General features: G+C 52.1%; 1 protein-coding gene across 1 annotated transcript in view; it reads left to right on the top strand.

The window, feature by feature from the left end:
* Positions 1–19,012, top strand: part of BTBD16 (BTB domain containing 16) — a 37,872-nt gene extending 18,860 nt beyond the window's left edge. Inside the window, exons 10-16 of the mRNA XM_040992485.1 lie at positions 4,033–4,152; positions 12,745–12,836; positions 14,153–14,235; positions 15,459–15,536; positions 16,817–16,915; positions 18,084–18,272; positions 18,944–19,012. Of these exons, the coding sequence (XP_040848419.1) occupies positions 4,033–4,152; positions 12,745–12,836; positions 14,153–14,235; positions 15,459–15,536; positions 16,817–16,915; positions 18,084–18,272; positions 18,944–19,012 (730 nt within the window). The remainder of the gene's footprint in view (positions 1–4,032; positions 4,153–12,744; positions 12,837–14,152; positions 14,236–15,458; positions 15,537–16,816; positions 16,916–18,083; positions 18,273–18,943) is intronic.
* The last annotated feature ends 2,803 nt before the right edge of the window (positions 19,013–21,815 follow it).

Raw genomic sequence — 21,815 nt, 5'->3', positions numbered from 1 at the left:
CCCTTGGCTGCACGTAGCTGCCCCTCCAGCCTCTGACGTGGCCTCACCCACATGTGGCCGTGGGCGACTGAAATAATGTCCATTTCCCAGCAGACGCGTCAGCTTCTGGGCCACTCAGCCCTGCCAGCCTGGCGCCCCTCTGACCTCTTCTTCCTTTGGGTTTCTGCTTCCCAGTTTGTAAACCACTTGGGGTAAAACATACACAGCGCAGCTGACCCCTGAACTTCTAGTTTTCATTTATGTTCCTGGGCATTAGTTGAATTTCCAGTTAATTTTCTTCCTAGGGGTCACCCTTAGGTTATCCTGTTCTGCTAACTCTGATATTAGGAATCTTTCAGCCCAGGTCCTGCTTTCCTGGAGGCCTCGGGGGGCTTTGCAGTTCCTGTTCCACAGAAGGGGAGACACAGCATCCCTGAGTTCCCAATTCCTACAATTATGGTCCAAGGAAGCTATCCTTCCGGGGGGAGCATGCCCCCCAAGGCTTCCAGTTCAGTGGGGCAGGGGCCGCAGCAAGAATGTTCCGGGCTAGCAGGAGCTCTGCCTGCTGGCCATTGAGCACTAGCTGTATACACAGCACTGTGATCTGATTCTTAGAGCAGCAGCTGCCCTCTGGTTTTTCACTTGCAGCATGGAGATTATAGGAAACCAAGGAATTAGCCCAAAGTTCCTCACTCAGCAGGAGAACTGGGCTTTGAACTGAGTGACCTCAAAGCCAAGTCGTTAGTCTGCCAGCTAGGCTGTGTAAGGCCACCTTGTTCCTCAAGGAGACTTCAGGTCAGTAAAGTTTTGGAGTACTGTTTTTTTTATGTAAGTTAGAAGATACTATGAGACACAGCTGTCATCACCTTTCCAAATGAACAGATAGTAACATCTGTATTGCTGTAGATTCAAAATGAAACACGACTGGTAAAGTCCAAGTCACCTTAAAGTTCCCTTCCCAGTCCTGCTTGCCTCCTCCTAAGGAAAACTGTCCCCTCCTAAAGACAACGCCACTCTGTGGAAGTTGTGTGGCTCCAACCGCTGCGCTTATGTCATATAGCTGCTCTCACTGAGCAGCGTGGTGGCGCCAGCCCCGAGTGCACGCTCACGGGCCCCTGCACATGCTCCTTCTTTGTTTCCATCATCTGGGGCTCTTGGAGTGAGCACACAGCCATCTCCGCTCGTTCTCATCCCAATGGCTTTCTGTTCTACTTTTGTCACGTGCCACAATGAGCAACACAGCCAGGGGTCTCCTTGTTCAGTTCTTGGTCATGTATACCAGCTATCCCTGGGGACTCCATTCAAAATGAGCTTTTATTGTTTGGCTACAATTCTCTCTTGAACACAATAGAGGACAATGTTTTGTGCACCGGTACCAGTTATGTTCCAGCAGCTGCCAGTGGGCACCAGTGAATGCAGGCAGCCCTATCCTGGGCAGGAGGGAGGGAAGCCTGGTGTTGCTCTGAGACCCGTGGGCACTGAGGCCATCAGAGTTCTCGCATAAAGCAAAGTGGTTGGGCACCCCTCCCATGGTTTCTTGCTGTGGGAACACATAATTGTCACTCCCACTGCTCCTTGCTGCCAGCCCCTCTTTGGCGAGATCTCCAAGAACTCCAAGGCTTATGTGCCCCCCAAGTGTGGGGTCTGCCAGGGCAGCCCTACAGCTTCCCTGGCCCACTGACAGCACACCCAGTGACCCTGTGCAGTGTCACCATGGGCCCAGACAGTGACAAGCTTGGCCAGGGTCAGAGCCCGTGGCCTGCAACCCAGACAAGAGGAAGGAGACTGTGTTCTGCCCCAAAGCAGCGTGAGCCGTGAGAGGCTGTCACCTCCCAGCCCACAGGACTCACACTCTGGCTCAGTCATCCACTGGGACTGCTCCCGGTGGTGAACCGACACGCTGACGTGGCACCTTAGCCAATCTGGTCACTGGAAGCTGTGGGAGGAGCTGTGTGTGCCCAGCTCACAGGGCTGACATGCGATGGCGGGTGGGCGCAGTCAACAGGGGCTCCTTGGCCTTGCTTGTTCCTGAGGGCGACCCCATGCAGCTGCAGGCCCAGTGGGGAGCTCTGGACCTGCCTTGACCTGCTGCTGAGGTGTCAGAGCTGCCTTGCACTAGCAGGGGGTGCTGGGCCAGGCCCTGAGCTGGGTGCCTGGTGGAGGGCCTGCGTGTGCGTGGACTACCCAGCAAAGGAATGCAGTGACAGGTGGAATTAAGATTGCCAACCAGCCAGCGTTCAAAGGAGAAGGTCACCCTGGCTCCTCTATGTGGCCAGTACAAACACAAGGCTCTTTTAAGCATACAGAGGGAGACAGGAGAGACTGGCAGGCAGAAGAAGGGGCCTCCAGCTTCGGTACCTTCTAGATGCTGGCCAGGGCAAGGCAGTTTTCTTCTTGGAGCCCCTAGACGGAGCCTGGGCCAGCTGCTACCCTCAGCTCAGCCCAGTGGGACCCCTTCTGTACTTCCTACCGCCTGGGTAGGTAACATGTTGCCTTAAGCTGCTGAGTTTCCGATGGGTGATTGTCACATCAGAAATTCCTGCAGGGCGCCTTCCCTCCACTCACCCCACCTCTCCCTGGTCTTCCCTGGTCTCCCGTGAGCAGCTGCTGTGGTCGCTGCCATGGTCACACGAGGAATCCGCAGCTGCTGGACAGCTAGACTAACCTGACCGTGGCTGGGTCTGAGACCAGAACCCGCTGACTGTGGGTAATCATGTCTCAGCTATCAGGGCCGAGATGGGATGAGGCGAGTGAGCCACTCACTTGGGGTGTGAAGCTTAAGGGGTTGCCAAAAAGCTTAGTTATCAGGCACATTTCTGTGCAATACTCACAGTCGTGGGCTGGCACTTGGCATAATACGCTAGTCCTCAGCCTGCGGCAACAGCATCCCATATAGGATTGTTGTCCCTGCTGCTCCACTTCCAGTCTAGCTCCCTGCTAGGACTGGGAAAGCAGGAGAGGGTGGCTCAGGCCCACCCACAATGGAGACCCAGAGAAAGCTCCTGCCTCCTGGCTTCAGATCAGTTCAGCTCTGGCCATTGCTGTCATTTGGAGAGTGACCCAGCAGATGGAAAACCCCTCTCTGTCTCTCTTCTCTGCAACTCAGCCTTTCAAATACAAATAAAATAAATGTTTTTTAAAAAATCACAAGACCTGCAAGAAAGCATGATGGATAAACATTAGCATTTTTGAAAATTATGTCAATCCCAATTTCTGCATTGGTGAAGGGAAGTATCTGAGGTTCGGGGGTTGCTGTGGAATTGCGTGCCCAGCGTGTCTGGGGAGAAGCCCATGCCCAGGGGCGGCACTGCCACTCTTAGCGGAGTGACCTGAAGCAGGTCTGGCACCACCTACAGACTCTGGAGAATGGTGCTGCCTCTTTCTTAAACTCCCTTGTCAAAACAAAGTTTTTTTTTTAAAGGCATAGTGACAGACAGAGCTCTTCCAGGGACTTGGAACTCCATCTGTGTCTCACCCAGATGGCAGGGGCCGTGTGCTTGGCGCATCCTCTGTGCATTAGCTGGGAGCTGGCTTCAAAGAGGAGTAGTGGGACCAGATTCAGTGCTCTAATATGATGCTGTGTTGCAGGTGGCAGCTGACCTCCTATGCCACGGTGCCCACCACTCCCAAACTCTTTTTTTGGTATTTATCATTATTATTATTGGAAAGGTAGGGCTACAGAGAGAAGATGAGATAGGGAGAGCTCTTTCATCTGCCGGTTCACTCCCCAAATGGCTGCAAATGGTCAGAGCTGATCTAGTCCAAAGCCAGGAACAAGGAGCCTGCTCTGGAGCTCCCACGTGAGTGGAAGTTCCCAAGGATCCCGGCCAGTTCCCACTGCTCTCCCAGGCCATAAACAGTGATCCAGATTGGAAGTAGAGCAGCCAAGACTGAAACCAGCACCCACAAGGGATGCCAGTACCGCGGGCAGGGGTCCAGCCTACAGTGTCACCACACCTGCCCCCAAACTCTCTCTTGACTGCATTTTCTTGCCAACAATGGGATTTTGTGTCTTCTGAAGTGTCCTTGCCATCTCTTTCTTATTTTGACCAGGTTGTTTACCTTCAGTGAATTCCATCTTCTGAAAACCACACTTCTCTGGGTCTTCCTGCAACAAAACCAAAAAACCCAGATGATTCCCAACTATGAAGCCATGCAGACTTTTTTCAGCAGGTAAGGTGACTCTGGGACTTTCTGGTCCTGGCACGGTAGGGTAAAGGCATCAGTGGTCAGCGCTTCGGAGTGTCATGCAGGGCAGCAGAGGGGCTGATAGACCAGGGCAGGGAGGGCAAGGGGACGCTGACTCAGTGACGTGGAAGGTATGTCGCAAGCAGCTGAGATGCTCTGAACTTGTTAAGTGCCACAACAGAGTGCCTAAGTCAGACCAAGTCCTTCCCGCTTCCGTTTCACTAGATGGCATGGTGAGTGCTTGGCTTTCTGGCCACATGAAAAAAGCATTTGAATGTGCGCTAGTCTCATGATCTTGAGCCGGCTTCTTATACTCTAAATTTGTCAGTTTTCAAGGTTACATACCTCGACATGTAAGGAAAAAGTCACCGTTGTGGTAATAATATCAGGCACCGTGCAAATGCATGATATGAAATGCAGTTTCTCAGCCAGTATGTGCACGACCTCAGTGAATCTGCACAATACTAATTGGTTGGTTTTCATCTTCCCATTTCACAGATGAGCAAACTGAGGTAGCAATTCAATCCATTGTCAGACGTAGCTCAGATGGTCACAGACAGAACTGCTAAAGCCAGAGGCACTTTGTTGGCCCTTCCTAGCTGGGCGGGCAGGATCCCCGTGTCACATCCCTTCTACAGGACTCAGCAGCCACTCCTTGGGGCTGGGGTGTAGAAATAGCCCCAGGCTGCCCCTGGCCTCCATGTTGTCACTAACTGAGGACATTTTTAGTTGCTTAAAAGAGTTCTAGAGAGAGAAAAGGAGAGAGATCTTCCATTTTCTGGTTTATTATCAGCCAGGAGTTCCTACCAGGTGGCAGAGGCCCAAACACTGGGTCCATCTTCTGCTGTCTTTCCCAGGCACATTTGCAAGGAGCTGGGCTGAAAACCAGGACCGTTAGGGGTGCCAGGGTCGCAGATGGTGTCTTTACCGTCTGTGCCAGATGTGGACCAGGAATGGGAACTGCTAAAACTGCCCTGTGGGACAGCTGCGTCCCCACCTGCTGTGTGCCCTCTCCCTGTGAGGATCTTCTGCATGTCCAATCAGAAAGGGCCCTGTAAACAGTGTCTGCTGTGCCCGCATGGGGCTGGCTGTGCAGTGTGTGCCCAGGGGCTGGGCAGCTCCAGGTGTCTGCTGTGCCCGCATGGGGCTGGCTGTGCAGGGTGTGCCCAGGGGCTGGGCAGCTCCAGGTGTCTGCTGTGCCTGCATGGGGCTGGCTGTGCAGTGTGTGCCCAGGGGCTGGGCAGCTCCAGGCAGCCCTTAAGGATGTGTCCTGGGCAGGGGGGTCTCACCAGCGGCAGGGATGTGAGGTTCTTGGCAGCACGAGGCACGTTCAGGGATGTGCCGACGCCCTGTTCCTTGCACACGTGTGGATTTCGCAGACCGGTGGGTCTTGGATCGACCTGTTCAGCATGTGCTGTTTGGCATCCCTTCCTGGAACATCTTTGCATCACATTGACCAAAAAGCCCATTTGACGCCATCTCGCTGTCCGGGAAAGTGGTCATGGGGCCCAGCTCGCACGTCCTTTGCTTACTTCCTCTGCAACTTGCTTGGAACCAAATGCCTTCCGCTCCTGCTCCCTGCACGTTGATGTAACAGCCCATGAGACCCTGTCTCCAGTGAGTCGCACACAGCTGGAGAAGCTGCTGCCCAGCGTCCACTCTGCTCCCATAGCTGTGGTTTCGTTTCATACCCCAGGTGCTCTGCTGGGCAGGTGGCAGCTTGCTGAATGACAATGGTCATTGAATGTTTGGGGGCTGACCAGATTCTCTCAGGGGAACACATGCTGTAACGCTGAGCTGAGAGCAGCAGGGCCACGGACAAGCACGTGTTCGGTGACACGGTGCAGAGAGCGACAGACACGAGGCTCCTGTCCAGGTCCTGGGGCAGAGGAATGTCTCATGGGCACGTGATGGCTGCCCTGGCCAGGAGAGGGTGCGTCTGCGTGGCAAACGCTGCAGCGACAGTAGGGACTGCAAGTAAAGATATACCTCCAGGCCTTTTCTTCCCTGCCATTGTCTTATTTATTTAACTTTGAGAGACTGAAGGAAGAGGCTGCCTGAGACACATCTCTATCTCCTGGTTCACTTCTCACATACCTACAACCCCTGGGACGGGCCAGGCTCAAGCCACGAGCCCTGAACTCCATCCGGGTCTCCCATGTGTGTGGCGGGGACCCACCACCTGCTGCCTCCCCCCGGTCTAGGGACCCTACTAGCAGGGGGCTGAACTCAGGAGTGGAGCCGGGACTCCGACACCCACATTCTGGTTTGAGATGGGGGATCCCAAGAGGCATCGTAACCACTGCACACTCCCCCATTTCCTTTCATTCATTGACTTTTTGTTGACAATTTTTCATTCGCTCCACAAATACTTGCTGGACTCTGTACCCAGGGACTGATGGAAAACCTCTGTCCGTAGCCAGCTGTTTGGGAACATCTTCAAGCTTATTTTTATTTCTAAATGTATCAGTGTAAGAAGGGAACATTTGAGCACACACATGTAAAACACAAGCCTGAACACACAAACAAATGCTCACGTGCACGTCACACAGCCCGACAGCCTATTTTCCTGGCAGTGCTTATTTTAGAAAAACAAATACCCTGTCTAGAATAAAACATAACATCTTGTAGGAAAAACAGGAACCATCGGCGAAGCTGTTGGCGTCATCACTGGATGGAAAGTTCTCGCCTCCTGCCACTTGGTCTGGGAAGTCCAGGAAAGCCAGGAGACATACCAGAGCAGGCCCGTTTCAGGCTTCTCCCGGAGTGTCCCTGACGTGAACAGCTCAGTGAATCCCCAGGAACGGACAGGCTGTCAAGCCAGCACCTGTCCCAAGAACAGTGGCCAGCCCCCGCCTGCCCTACCCAGGGGCAACCAGAATCCTGACTTCTACCATCCACACGTCCTGCCTTCCTTTGAACTCTACAAAATCCAACAATGTATACACTTTGAAACGCCTGACTTCTCTCGCTCATCAGTCTAGGAATGCTAGAAAAAGTTAGCAAGCAAACGAGATTCAAACGCAGGTTATTTTGGTGCAAAGGGTTTTTGAAATCTGGCGACTGGTTTCCCTATAACAAATTTTTTCCTGAACGTTTTGAAGGTTCTCCCTTGTTTGCATGGATTGCAGACTTATTTTGATGCCCAAGTAAGCATCTGTTTCAATGCCACCAGGACAGGTATGTGTCTCAGCAAATTAAGCCAGCTCTTGGGACATCAGGGTCCCTCATCAGTGTCTGGTTGGAGTCCTAACTCTGCCATCTGACCCAGCTTTCTGCTAAGATACCTGAGAGGCACAGATGATGGCCAAGGGCTTGGGTTCCTGCCCTCGCATGGAAGACCTGCTTAGAATGCTGGGCTTCTGTTTCGTCTTTCTTTATGTGCATTTGGAGAATAAGGCAGCAGATGGAATCTCTTGCTCTGTATCTGGCTCGGGCTCTGTGTGTGTGTGTGTGTGTGTGTGTGTGTATTTCTTTCTCTGCCTCTATTTCTAACTCTGGCTCTCCCCATTCACTCTTTCAAGCAGATGAAAATAAATCAGCCTCAAAAATCAATTTTCATTTTCTTCAAACTTTAGAAAGTGCGCTAATCACATCAAATTACCTACTCCAGGATTTAGGAAGTCTGGGGCCACCGCCAACAACCTCAGACCTGCCATTTGGTACATGTCACCGTGTGTCCCTCTGGGATAGAAACATGGGAGCAGACTACACGCGTCGTGGGCATGAAGTTCTGCGGACACAGCTCTGCCTGTGTTGCTCTGGGCTTATCTTTTCAGGAATGTTATGCTTGTAGAATATTGCGTGAATGAAATCCTGGAACGTGGATTTCTTCCTTAATGGATTCCTGCAACTCAGCCTGGTTACTCTGAGATGCACCCGTTCTGCTGCTTGGCCCAGTCTCTGTTGGTCAACACTCCACGTGTGGATTACTGGCATTTCTTTTGATGTTCACTTTCAGGGCTGATTTTAGTTGGGGGCCATTATACATGAAGGCAGTACGAGCGTTCATGTACAACTCTGTGTGGTGCTTAGTCTTCTGTTTCTTTGGAGTAAATAGCTGTGAGCGGAATGGTGGGGTACCATTGTACGGATACACTTCAACTTTTTAAGACATTCCCAAACAATTTCCCAAAGTAGTCACACCATCTACATCCTCAGAGTGGGAGGCTTCTGTTGGCTTCACACCCTTGCTAACGTTTGGGGTGCTCAGTCTTTTCCGTCTGTGCCAGCGGTGTCTCACTGTGGCTCTCCCTTGCGGGTCTGAGACCAAGAGCCGTGAGAAGGTTTCCACGTGCTTGTTTCCCCTCTTTGTGAAGGAAAGTCTATTCACTTTGGCCCACTTTTCAAAATTAGGGTTTTTAAATGAATTCCAAGAGTATGGATTTTGGTTACAAGTCCCTTGTGAAATATAGGTCTTTCATGACTTTTCTCGAAGTCTGCAACATACAAGGGTATTTCTGGATTTCTTTTCTAATTTAGGGCTGTACATTTCTCACAGCTACACCCCACCGATTAGATTGAATGTGACTGTGTGTGTGAAGGAGGGGTGTCAATGAACTTACTCTTCATTTAAGATGCCCTATTCTGAAGAGATGAAGGGTCTTCCCGCACTCGGAGACCCCCAAGGATCATCTGCACCCTCACCCACGGCCTGGAACCGATGCTCGCTCTCTGGCTCCGTGGGCTCTCATGCCCAGGACTCTCAGATTTCTCCCTGTTCTCCTCCTAGCGTGTGTTGTGGTGGTCTACTCCCAAGTCTGGCTCCCACGCTGGCCAAATGCAGCAGGGACTGCCTCACGTTAATGCTGTACTTCCAGTGCCCACTATACATGAATGGCTCTTCACTAGGGAATAAGTGAATGATGGCTGAATGTTCTCTAATCATGGCTTCAGCTCGGAAAGCTTCCATGCCAGGAGAAGCAGGCTTGACTTTCTGGTCAACTGTTCAGATTTAAATGAAAACAAGCTCTGAGTTTGCAAGGCCCCCAGGACGACCTGCAGAACCAGTGCTTGCAAGAAGCACAGAGCACACACGCTGTGCTTTCCATCCGCTGAGCATGGACTTGACCTTCAAGGGCAGAGTTCTTCCTCCAGCCTTAGCAGGGATGCCGTGAGTTAACATTTCCAATGGAGCTGTGTCGCCAGGGCTGGGGCTGATGCTCCAGTTGCTTTGCACTTGTATTTGCTTGGGTTCAACAGGAAGAGACTTGCTGCTCTCCCGGGGCCTGTTCTTGGTGCCACAGATGAACTGAGTGACCCCCCTCTGGAAGTGAAGTGGCTCATAACAATTAGAAGCAGAAAAGGCTTCCTAACCTCCCCAAATTCTTCCTCTGAAGGACAGTATGGAATTTCCTTCATAACTGCATGAATTGGTGGGCGGGGGATGACAGTTTAGAAGCTATAGGACAACACACAATCCATGTCATCTCTTAAATTACTAAATCAAAGTTGATGCAGGGAAGCATCTCAGAGAGCGATTGGTCCCACCCCTTCCATTCGCAGTTGAGTGAGCTGAGGCCCCGGGGCTGGTTGGCTTGACCCTTCTGAGTCATTTCACGTTAACCTGTCAGGGCTGAGGCCTCAACCTGGCAGACCTGCAACTCGGGTCCCTCGCTGACCTGTTCCTCACTGATTGGGCTGCCCTTGACACGGTGTGGACGGGTTATACAAATGAACTTAAAATTTACACCAGAAGGAGGTCATCAAGCGTGAGCAGAGCAGCCAATTCCCGCATGTGCTGAGTCTCTTCTGGGGCCCTGGCATTCACAGAGCCGGCCAGCAGCGCCTCCAGGATGCCTGCTCCGGTCTCTCTTGCTCATGCATTGGAGTCTTCCCGTTGGCTTCTCTTGGAAGAGAGCACACAGCTTGTACCAGCTGTGTGGGTGGGCACTGGCCTGACAAACACAACCACACTCATTCTTACTCCTTCCCACCTGCTCTGTGCTCAGGAAAGCCACCTTGGAGAACTGCTGAGGACAGACACCCCGGTACACACAGCACCCCAGGTTCCCTGAGCCCTGATGTCTCCTGGATGGCAGTGACTTTAGGAGGGAGTGAGATGAGGCAGCAGCAGCAACTATTGCTTTGTTTCTTATGCTTTTGGGCTAAGAGCCAGGACATCACTTCCCAGCACCTGGACTTCAGAAGTTGTCCAGTTCTCTGCACTGACTTGCATCCCAAGAAACAAGTGCCATGCCCTCTCACTCCTGGGCACACCCCAGATGGTTTCTTTTTTCGCAGTTTACCTTTAATATATAATATACATGGCTGGTGTTCAGTCTGGCAGTCAAGATGCCAGTTGGAACACACACATTCTCAGAGTCTGCATTCAAGTCCTGGCCCTTCTGATAATCCCAGCTTTCACCAAGTGCACGCCTCATGTGCAAGTGTTGGGTCCCTGCCACCCTGTGGAATCCTCCAGTGGAGGTCCCGGCCCCATCTTTAGCTTGACTCAGCCCCAGTTGTTTCAGGAAGCAGAGGAGTGATGTGGCTGGAGGGGTAGCTGTGGGCTGGACCTGGGTGGCCTGCACAGCAGGTTGGATCAGGATTATAGGGATTGCTTCCAGTGGTGGGTGTTTTCAGACAGTCAGAAGCTAAGGACACCATATTCTTCCCTTGGGGTGGCCCACAGCTTGGGTTTGTTGCAGGGTGGCAATGATGGTGAACACCGCCCAGGGGTAATGCCAGGTATTGGGCCAGTTCATGTAAGTGCAGCGCACTTTGGGGAGCTAGGACAGAGGCGACAGCACCGTGGGCTCACTGGGCACAGCCATTTGCTGAGTCCAGCCCCTGATTTCACCAGGAAGCAGAACAGAGAGGGAAAAGGAGTGTGGTTCCCACTTGACACAGAAGGAGAGTGAAGCTCAGACAGCCTGCGTCACGTGCCTAGGGGTTGGCTGACTGCAGGGCCCAGCTTGTTTGGGTCATGAGCTGACAACACTGGGCAGCATCACTGCCACTCCCTGCCGCTCTCCGGGGATGTTGAAACCAAACCACTTGTTCCAAATTTGCTGTGGGAGGAAGGCTGTTCAGTCAAGTCCTGGCTGATGGGTCCCAAAAGCCCCCTAAAGGGCAGAGCTAGGGCTGGGCCCCTCCTGCTTCCCCAGCCACATTCCTACTCCGTGCAAAGTGGCAGTATGGGAGTGGGGTGGCAAAAAGTGCTTCCCTCCACACCTTTCCTTCCCTTCTCTTCTGCAGCTGGCACCACATGTAAGCGGTGGCATCAGCAGGTGTTGCTACTTGGGGGGGCAGGTAAAGCACAGACATGGGATTCACTCCCCAGAGCATCCAGGGACGACTGCAGTGGCTTGGTCTCTGCTTCTTGTCTTGACACCTGTACCTGGCCCGGGTACCACCCCAGGTAGATGGTAAAAGAGGCAGGAAAGTGAGGGAATTTTTGAGGTATTTCTGTGGAAAGGAAGCTAGAGAGGGTTGATTGTCCCACCAGGAAGTCTGTGTTCTTTGGGGCACTGACCCAGCCCACGCCAGTCCCAGAGCCCCTGGTTCCAGCTCTGCCCTCCTGAAAGCAGCCCCTTTTTCAACTCAGCCTCAAAAAGACAGGCCTATTGCTATTTCTACAAATTACCATTGACAACTCAGAATGCATTTCACCTGCTGCTCATCTCCCCACAATTCCTTAGCACCCCAGCCAGATCCCCCTTCATGGGAGTCAGAGAACCCCAGGAACTCACAGACCTTATGGCAATAAGTGGGCCCAGGCTGGCCACTGGGCATCTCTCACAGAGGGAGGGCACAGGGCCAGTGGTGCCTGCAGGTCAGCCAGCACAGGGTATGCACTGGACGTCACCCTGGGTTCATGGAACAATAATCTGCAAGGGCTCTTGGCTGATCTCACATAGACTCTGCCTTGGGGAATGGCTTGGCATTTCCAAAGGGACTTGGACAAGGCACTCTTTGTTGTCCCCATTGGTGAAAAATGCTCATGTTATAAAACAATTTCAACATGGGTGGATGCGTGTCTGTGCCTGCACATCCTCTCAAGCACATCCTGATCTCTAATTGCCCTGACCTCTGTGCTGTGTGGACACCAGCTGGCGCTCAGACCATGGCGAGGCTGATGGTGAAACCAGCTGCTCAGACCAGCAACCTCCACATCTGCTTTATTTGCTTGTAATCCTTCCTTTGGAAGTGCTTAGCAGAGTCACCTACCAAAAAGCACTGTGTATAGAGGAGGGGTCAGAAATCCCAGGTTTACATTCCGCCAGAACCTCTGGTTTTCATCTATAAACTGGAGCTGATGAGACTTGCCCTGCGTGTCCCATGGGTCATGGGTGAGGTCAGGGGAGAAATGTGAAGGACTAAGTTCAGTCACTGAACACTGGCTGGGCACACCCTGCGTACCTGGTCACACATATGGGTCAGGCACACCATATGTGCATGGTTCAGTGGTAGACACCGAGGACAACCACTGATCCCATGACAACCTCTGGGGTGCAGCTCCCACACAGCAAATCCACCCTAGCTGGTGAAACCACTCATGTGCCCACTAGCCCCCGTTCATTCCAGAAAGTTGCCCACTGAAAGCCTATTTTTCTCCTCTGCGCTTTGGCTAAGCTTTCCCAAGAACTGCTGCTTTCTGGAGCAGGACGCAGGACAGAGCCTGGTGCCTCTCTTCCTCTGCTTACGCCTGTACAACATCACCAGTGGTAAGTGCTCACCCCGGAGGGTGAGAGCTCCCACCCCACTCTGCTTACACCTGCACAACATCACCAGTGCTAAGTACTCACCCCGGAGGGTGAGAGCTCCCGCCCCAGCCACTCCCTGCAGAGCCACTCAGGTGCTCCCAAATGAGTATGACCTGGTTACTTCCAAGCCATGTGACTTTGGGAAAGATGCTTAACAAGTGGAATTCTATATCTGCAAAATGGGCTGATCAGTGCTCCCCAATGCACGAGGATGGTCAGAAGAGGCCAAGGGCTGTTCTACTGCCATCTGATTTGGAGTCCTTCCTCGTAGCTTCATACTCCTTTCTGCATGGTTTGTTCTATGCTTTCAGAGAAAACTCAGCGTCAGTGCTCCAGTCCCAGGCTTGTGCTCCCTTAGTGCCAAGCCCTGAGCACAGGGGAGAGGCACTATGGTGGGGGAAGAGCTGGGAAGCATTGGGCAGCATGCTCTGGGTGGTCCAGGAGGGGCCCACTGAGACCTCTGCATTTAACAAGAACTCTGCAAACTTGCACTTGAACTAGCTATAATACAGGGCTGTAAATCTTGGCGGTAGCTTGTGGATCCAGATAGTTTTGCCCAAATTGCTTCTAGATGCTTCCAAAACACTGGTCATTCATCTTAGTGTCCCCTTGCTGGGCAGGATCGCAGCCAGGTGGCAGTGAAGGCTGTGGTGAGGTACAGTGTGTGGCAGGTGCACACCTGTGGATTCTTTGGGCCCCAAGCAAGAAAGACCTAGGAAGAAAAATAAAAGTAGGAATAATTGTTCACTAGACTGGCCCACTGGCTTTGTTTGTTTGTTTGAGGCATTTTGGAATCATATTGTGAGGCCTGAACAACCTTGCCAGGGTGAGGTTGATTGGTCAAGGCTGACCCTGGAGAGCCACTAATGGCCTTTCCTTCAGCAATATTCCCAGGGTGCTCAGGGCAGTGGCATCCTCCTGCAGGAGCACTGGGAATACGCTTCTTCCAAACAAACAGGCTAAAAACATTCCTATCCAAGTGTAACACCGAACATCTTCTCCAGAAGCGAGTGCTGCCAGCTAATTCAGAGTGAATTCATTCCTTGGAAATTTACTTGCATACATTTCTGTCATGGAGTTACTTTGGATACCTCAAACACAATCCTTTGACTCCCAAGATGTTTTATTCCCATGTAAACAACCAAGCTTTAAACAAGAGCTAAACATCCTTCGCCTTCCCTCAACTCCTGGCTGCTTCCTTTTTTCATTCTGTAAATTAGACTTTTGAGGTTCTGTGATGAGTGAACTGAAATTGTACCCCTTGTTTTTCTTCCCAGGCAAGGATCTGGAGATGTTAAGGTGCCTTAACTTCTTCCCCGAGTCCTGGCTGATGCGTATTACTGCTAGCCATTACCAAGCGGTGAGTCGCCAGCTAAGCAAGGACGTAATTCTCTGCGGCCTCTCTAACTTTGCCTTTTCTGAACATAGTTTCACATGTGAGATCTCTGAGGTCAGAACATAGCTGGATCCTCCCCCGGGGATGACAAAGGGAGCTTAGGATGGGAACAGAGAAGAGCAAGGAGCCCAGGACACCTGTCACGTTGCCTGAGATAGTGTGGTGAGCTGCGGTCACATTGCCCCCCAGAAAGACACAAATGTAACATGGATTTATTACAGAACTATTGCAAAATTCAGAGAAGCTGAAAGAGAAGAAATATCTTTTGCCAACCACGATTAATGTCTACAGTATTTACTGCCTCTTGGTCCTTTTGTAAAATATAATGCGATCCTTTTCATGGCGAAGAACTCTTCTGCTAAGAGGACTTGCCATAAACAATGCTGCCCTGGACTTCTTTACCCCGCAGTGATACACGAGCCACAGCAGTGGAGAACGCTTTAAGTTCAAGTCCCTTTTGTTCACCGAGAAGGGAACAGCAGTATCTCAGCTTTGAACATTCGCTTCCTTCGTGATTCTTAGAGATGAAGCCGAGCAGTGTTTGAGTCCTGCAGATGGTTGAGTCATTAGTTATAATGCAATCCAGCCCGACAAATGCCTATTGTATCGCGCCCGCCGTAATGCCCAGGGCTCTCTGTGTGATAGATAATGACTCTGGGATGGATCTTCTCCAAGACAAAACTCAGAGCCACATGCTCACAGAGCCACCTACCGGCAGAGCCACCCACTGGCAGAGCCACCTACCCTCAGACCCACCTGCTGGCAGAACCACCTACTGACAGAGCCACAGAGGGGCTGACTCCGCAGCGAAGCCTCCCTCCCCCACTTTACCTCCTCTGACCCTGCCCACTGCCTTCCTTCTGCCGGCCAGGCTCCTGCATTCTGCCCTGCCCAGCCCTCATGTGGAACCTGCCTGCAGGGCCACACCTGCTCTTGACCGTGTGACCATGGTCTTGCTCACACTTGGGCTGCAGATAAACACAGCTCCTTCCCCCACACTGAGATTGCTTGGGCATTTTTCTCTTTCTCCTCTCTCTGTCTTCTGATCATGTGACCATCACACGGTAGGTTTGTAATAAACGCTGGTGGCATGAAGAAAGGCTGGGTGTAGGGTCTCTTTGGGGCATGTGGGGTTGTGGGGACTGACAGGACTGATGAATAGCCCAGCTTTTTTATTCTCCTTTTAGCTGGAGAGTGGGGGCGACATGGCCCATCTGAAGGATCTGGCCACCCAAGCTGTGAGGTTTGGACTGCTTCTCAACCAGGTACGGAAAACGCCAAGCAGAAACTTACCTCCTGTGCTTGGCTAAGGATGTTTAAACAATTCACCAGGATCACTTCTGACATCTGCGAGGAAGATCAAGAAGAAAAGGGAATTGTGGGTATCTCTCCCAGACATGGCCCAGCACCTAGGAAATGAAATCCGAGGACAGGGGCCTGGGGCAGGCTGCTGGGTAATGAGATGCGGCCCCCAAATTGCCCCCACCAGGGAGCCCAGACGTCCCAGTTTTTCTGGGCTGGCAGAGGTTCCTGAAGATGCAGGCCTGCAAGTTCTAGAACCATGAGAGGGCTGAGACACTGAAATGCTTCTGTCATTCCTTCCCCGGATACATCAGCAGCTGCCACGGCCTCTGGAATCTCCGCTCCGAGTCCACAGCCAAGGTTGCTAGGGCAGGTCTTCCAGGCTGCCCTTTTGATGCGTCCCTAGGGAGACAGGGTCAAATACCCAGCTGTGGGTCAAATGCAGTCACCAGGAGTGTCTGCACTCTGATGTGAGTTTCCTGTGGCAAACAAAACTAAACAAAACAAAAAGCTACCTTCTAAGGCATTTGCACCCAGTAGTCATCTCAAAAAGTTATGTTTAAAGACGTGGGGCTTGCGTGTATCCTCCGAGTGCCCTGGCGGAGGCCTGGCTGGGCCTGCTGGAGCGGACACTGTGGACTGCAGCATCAGCACTCATGTTTTTAAGGATGTAATTTTTAGTTTATTTATCTTAAAGCAGAATGGTAGAGATTTTCTATTCTTTGATTCACTTCTTAAATGGACGCAAGAACCAGGGCTGAGCCAGGCTGAGGCCAGGAACCTGGACCCACATCTGGTTCTCCAAGCAGTTGAGCCAACTTTTGCTGCTTTCCTAGGAAAGCTACTGGACTGGAAAGTGGAGTAGCCAGGACTTGCACCAGGGCCTCAGGTGGCTTCATGGGCTGTGCCACAGTGCATGGAGTTGTGGGCCCATCACATTCGCACAAAGCACTTTATCTCAAAAGTTTGCAGAGCATAGATCATCTAAAACACACCCCAGCTGTTTCTTACAGAGGAACAGTACACAGTATTGTCACTACTCAGTATGAACGTCTGCCAGCCGTGTCAACTGCTAGCGGTGGTAGACATCACCTGCCCGGGATGGTTGGAGTCACAGCAGTTCGGCCTTTCCTATCTCCCTAGGCTAAAATGCTCCTTTGTCACACACGGTACTTCTGTTCTCACTAGAATGTGTGAGCTGCCTTTCCCGCTCTCATCTTGCTGCTTCTCTTTCCCAATGCAGCAGTACACGACTCAATCAAAAATGATAGCCGTCTACGGATTCTTCTTTGAGATAAAGGGATTCAAACATGCCACCAACTCTTACAGTTTTTATATGCAGGTAAGGATGGAGTGGAAGGCTCTGAGATAGTCTGAGATTCAGAGCCGGTTCCTAGCAAACGAGGACTTACTGCTCCTTATCTGTCATCAGTATGGACTGAGTTGGGAGCCTGGTGTAATTCTGTGCACGCATGTGATGTTAGTTGGTGTCGCAACGACCTCACAAGGTAGATATTGCCGGCCCACTTAACAGGTGAGCGGCTCAAACAGTGTTATCAGACTCATGTGATCAAAAAAAGCGGGGGTGGGGGGTGGGGGGGGCGGGGGCAGTTAAAATCCTGGTTCTCTCGTTCCATATTTGGGCCTGTAGAGGAAGGGGTTCAAGGCAGATCTTTGCAGTGTCAGGTGGGCTTTCTTTCTTCCATGGAGGTGCAAGGTGGTCCCTGCAGTGAGAGGGGAAACGATTGTTTATGGTGCTCAGCATGACAGGACAGCTGCTGGGGAAGGCTGCACAGCGCAGGGCTCCAGCCCGCTGCCCCTGGTGGACTTACAGGAGATACAGGAGGTCAGGTTTAAGAGCAGGGGCATTCTGCCAAGAACGCTGCATGACCTTAGCTAGTCCCCCCTCCGTTTGGTTCCTCACCTGGACATGAAGCAGGTGGCAGCACCTACCTCACTGTTGGCTGTGGGCATTAAACGTGTGAATTTGTGCAAAGGACCTAGAGCAGGGCTCGGCACCTAAAGCAATGTAGGCCCTGGTGATAACGTGACGTTGGTGACAATGATGACAGCTATGATGAAAGACCCACTAGTTCCACTTCGGACTTGCTTTTAAGTCTCTCTTCCCTAAACTCCCACTTCACGTGGGTGGCGTGGACTCATTTCCTTGAGCCATGACCTGCCTGCCTGCAGGGTGTCCATCAGCAGGAAGCCGGACCTCTTACCCTAGCCCTTGGATGGTGAATACAGGCATCCCAAGGGGTGGCTTAACCACTGAGCCACCTACCCCTCAAATGAGTGTTTTAGCCTCAGCAAATGAAACTGGACCAGGGGGTGGGCTTCCGGGTTGACCCAGCTCCCATTTGTGTGCCAGTGGTTTGTGCAAGGGCTGCAGTGCCTCCATCTATCGGAAGCAATGCCGTGAGGGAACCACCCGCACCCTGCCTGGTGCGGTCTCACCCTTGCCATGGGGAGGATCAGGTGCCCTGACATAGCCATTGCCCTCACAGAGAATGAGGCACACGGATATGGGGCTGTCTGCCGTGGTCAGCGAGTACAGCCCCATTAGTCTGCGGGCAGAGCGCCTGGTGAAGTATGAGATCCGAGCCCAGACCCTGGTTGAGGGGAAGTGGCAGGAATTCCGCACGAATCAGATCACGCAGAAGTTTGGCCTCTCCAAGCCGTCCCGCAAGAGCCACGTGAGCACGTGCCTTGGGCTTTCCTCCCCTTCCACAGCTCTGCCTTCCTTCTACCTTTGGGAGATCCCTGACTTTCAGTCCCTGACTTTTCAACCTATGGCTTCTGAGAGCCACCATCTAGAAATCACCCAAGAGCCCAGGAGGAGGAATTGGGGGCCCGGGGGGGGGGCGGGGAGAGGCTGTGAATTGGAGGAGATCTAGGGGTTCTCCCCTGCTCCCCTGCAAGGAATGGGATTTTGCTGAGAGCTGCTGAGCAGCAGTCACGTGGAATGAGAACCATCCTCTGGGCTAAGGCACCAGCCGGATCAGCAGATCCAATACGCCCCGGGTGAGATCGAGATATTGATATTTGCAAAAAGGTTCTCAGTTTCTCGTGACATTGAACATCAGAGCAGCAGCTTCCTTTGGTGGGGAGAATATTGATCAGCAGGGAACATGACGATCTACTGAGCTGGAACACTCAGTGGGCTGCTGCTTGAAGACGTGTACGTCAATCACCTCCCAGTCACCCCTGGGCTCCCCAGGTGTGTTATACAGCCTGGCCCTGGGTGATGCTATGCAGCAGCCAGATGTCAGACCCAGCAGCTGCCAGCACGGTTAGCTTCCCTTCTCCCCCAGCAGCTGTGTTGCTCCTAAGGGTCTCACTGACTTTCTTCTGTTTCATGTTTTAGACCCTAAAAATCCAAACCGTGGGCACCCCAATCTATGCAACTTTTGCTTTCATCTTTCCGGTGTCTTGAGAATTTCCAGAAGAATCTATGAGATCTTTGTCTCACCAGACTTCATAAAAGGAAAATAAAACAACATACAAGGGAGTCTTCAAGTGCTATGTTGACTTTCCTGCACTGCTGTGGTCTCCTTGGGACTTGAGCCCGCGCTCCTATTCGCTGACGAGGGAGCCTGTCACAGGTGCACCTGCCCTTGGCCAGCACTGACCCGGAAGCACCCTGCGTCCAGCCCTAACCGTGTGCATGCTCTGGGTGCTGAGGGCACAAAAGACTCCAGTTGGGGATGTTAACTACTTCCCTTATGTTCTAGCACTGCCAGCTGTGCAGAACATGACACCTGGCAGCTGTCCCTGGCAGGTTTGGCCCAGACAGAGCCAGAAGAAAGAAGGGAGGGAAGGGATAAGGATAATCTGTAGACTGACTCATTTATCTGGCCTCCCTTTCCGGTGGAGCTCCAAGAAAGCATGAGATGCAATGCCTTTCTTACCACTTAGGGTATTGGGTTTCCATTGCAGTGTCACAAAGTCCTACAAATCTGGGAATTTAGGAGCACAGCTCGCATACACCATCTAAGTCCTCATGGCTGAAGCATCAGGCCTGGCCTCACTGTCCTATGCTGCGAGACTACCGAAATGACAGCTGGACTCGGTTCACGTCTGAAAGCTAAGTGGGGTTGGACAGGTCAGTGTGTTAGCTCAACTGACTTATCTTCCCCGACAAGTGCTGGTATCCCATGTGGGCACTGGTTTGTGTCCTGGCTGCTCCACTTCCCATCCAGCTCCCTACTTATGTACTGGGAAGGCAATAAAGTACAGCCCAAAACCTTGGGATCCTGCACCCAAGTAGGAGACTCAGAAGAAAACTCCTGGCTCTTGGCTTTGGATCAGCTCAGCTTCAGCCATTGAAGCCACTTGGGGGAATGAACCAGCAGATGGAAGATCTTTTTGTCTCTCCTTCTCTTTATAAATCTGACTTTCCAATAAAAATAAATATTTTTTAAAAAAAAGAAAGGAAACCTGAGTGCGGAGGCTCCCTGTGCAAGCTGACTCACGTCAGGGGCCACTCATTTTCTGGCAGCTGTGTCTGACCGAGGGGCCCGGCTGCTACTGCCTCTTGGGAGAAGGCTGCCCAGGTCCGAGTGGCTTCCTCGTGGCTCTTTCTCATGCGGTTTAAGAACACCATTGATGGTCATTTTTTTTGGCCAGCAGGAGAGCCTCTCTCTGTGGCCTAAGACAGAATGTTCTATAATGCACAGGGTTATCAGGTAACTTCCTGTCGACTTTCACACACCTTGCGGAGTGGCAGCCAATCACAGGTGCTTCCATGCTGCCCCAAATGAGAGGTTTCCTTTCTTTTTTAAAGTTATTTTATTATTTTTTAAAGATCTATTTATTTTTATTGGAAAGACAAATATGCAAGGAGGAGGAGAGACAGAGAGGAAGATCTTCCGTCTGATGATTCACTGCCCAAGTGACCACAGCAGCCGGTGCTGTGCCGATCCGGAGCCAGGCACCAGGAGCCAGGAACTTCCTTCAGGTCTCCCACATGGGTCCCAAAGCATTGGGCCGTTCTTGACTGCTTTCCCAAGCCACAAGCAGGGAGCTGGATGGGATGTAGAGCTGCCGGGATTCAACTGGTGCCCATATGGGATCCCAGTACGTTTGAGACAAGGACTTTAGCCACTAGGCCACCATGCCGGGCCCAGAAGAGGTTTTCATACAGGTCACCTCAGGCTGTGTCTGCTGTGGGGCTGTCACCTACTGTTGTGAAGTTGTGCTTAGAATCCCCACGCAGGCTGAGGCGGCCTGCTTCCCGGCTGAGAAGCCCCACGCCCTCTGCAGTGTGAGCTGGGGAGGGTGTCATGGCGGCTTGTGGAAAGCCTTGAACATGGGAACAGAACCACTGCAGAAGGCTGCTAGCCGGTCCCACCCGGCCCCCAGGCTTCCTCACCATCTGGCTTCTAGCCAGGGCTCCTCAACAAGAGAATGTACAAACCCCTCTGAGCGACACGCAGGGACCCTGTCCCCTCTTCCCACCCCAGCCCACATCTCTGTTTGCAGTCCTAGCAGGCTAGCACACAGCCAAGGGCCCTGCTGTCTCCTGGGCCCTGAGGCCTGGGGCAGTGGATGACCCACCTCTGCCTACATTTGGCACTGCAGTTCTCTGATTGTGCTTAGTCTGTTTGGAAGCCTTACTGGGGTCTACACTCCGCGTGCGGGTCCTGACGTAAGGGTTTTGATGAGCTGGTACATGGCTGGAGAGCACGACCCCAATGATCCCTCCCAGCCCTGCCAGGCAGAGACCAGGTGAGCACCAGGTGAGCCAAGAGAGGAACTTACTTGCACACAAACATCAAAGGCAGTACCTACGGGGCCAGTGACCCAGACAGCACTGAAAGATGGCATCGGAGGAAAGTCCCTGCCTTGGGAAGCTGCTACCACAACTTCTTTTGCCAAAGAGAAGACTGGTTGATCGATATGAATTTGGTTTTGGCACAGCCGGAGTGTCAGAGTCTGGAGCAGTGGGAGTTTGAAAAACCCAGGTTCTCGTGGGCAGCTGAGGTGTGTTTTCAGAGAAGCCTAATGACATCATTTCTTCAAAAAGGAAGTATAATGCCTGTAAAACTAATACACACTTTCAGAAGAGAGGGAGAAAACAGGAAGAAAATCAATGGGCGGGGCTGTCATCCCTGAGAAGTTTGCTTCTCAAGATGGCATTATTCGTGTCTGCATAGAACTTTCTGGAGAGAGTTCATCTGCTGATTCACTCACCACATGATCACAATGGCCAGAGATGAGCTGATCCGAAGCTGGGA

This window comes from Ochotona curzoniae, unplaced genomic scaffold (genome assembly GCF_017591425.1).
Source record: "Ochotona curzoniae isolate NIBS_2020 unplaced genomic scaffold, NIBS_Ocur_1.0 contig_66, whole genome shotgun sequence".
Taxonomy (NCBI): Eukaryota; Metazoa; Chordata; class Mammalia; order Lagomorpha; family Ochotonidae; genus Ochotona; species Ochotona curzoniae.
The sequence above is the reverse complement of the archived record's forward strand: the minus strand, read 5'-3'. Positions and strand labels throughout refer to the sequence as shown.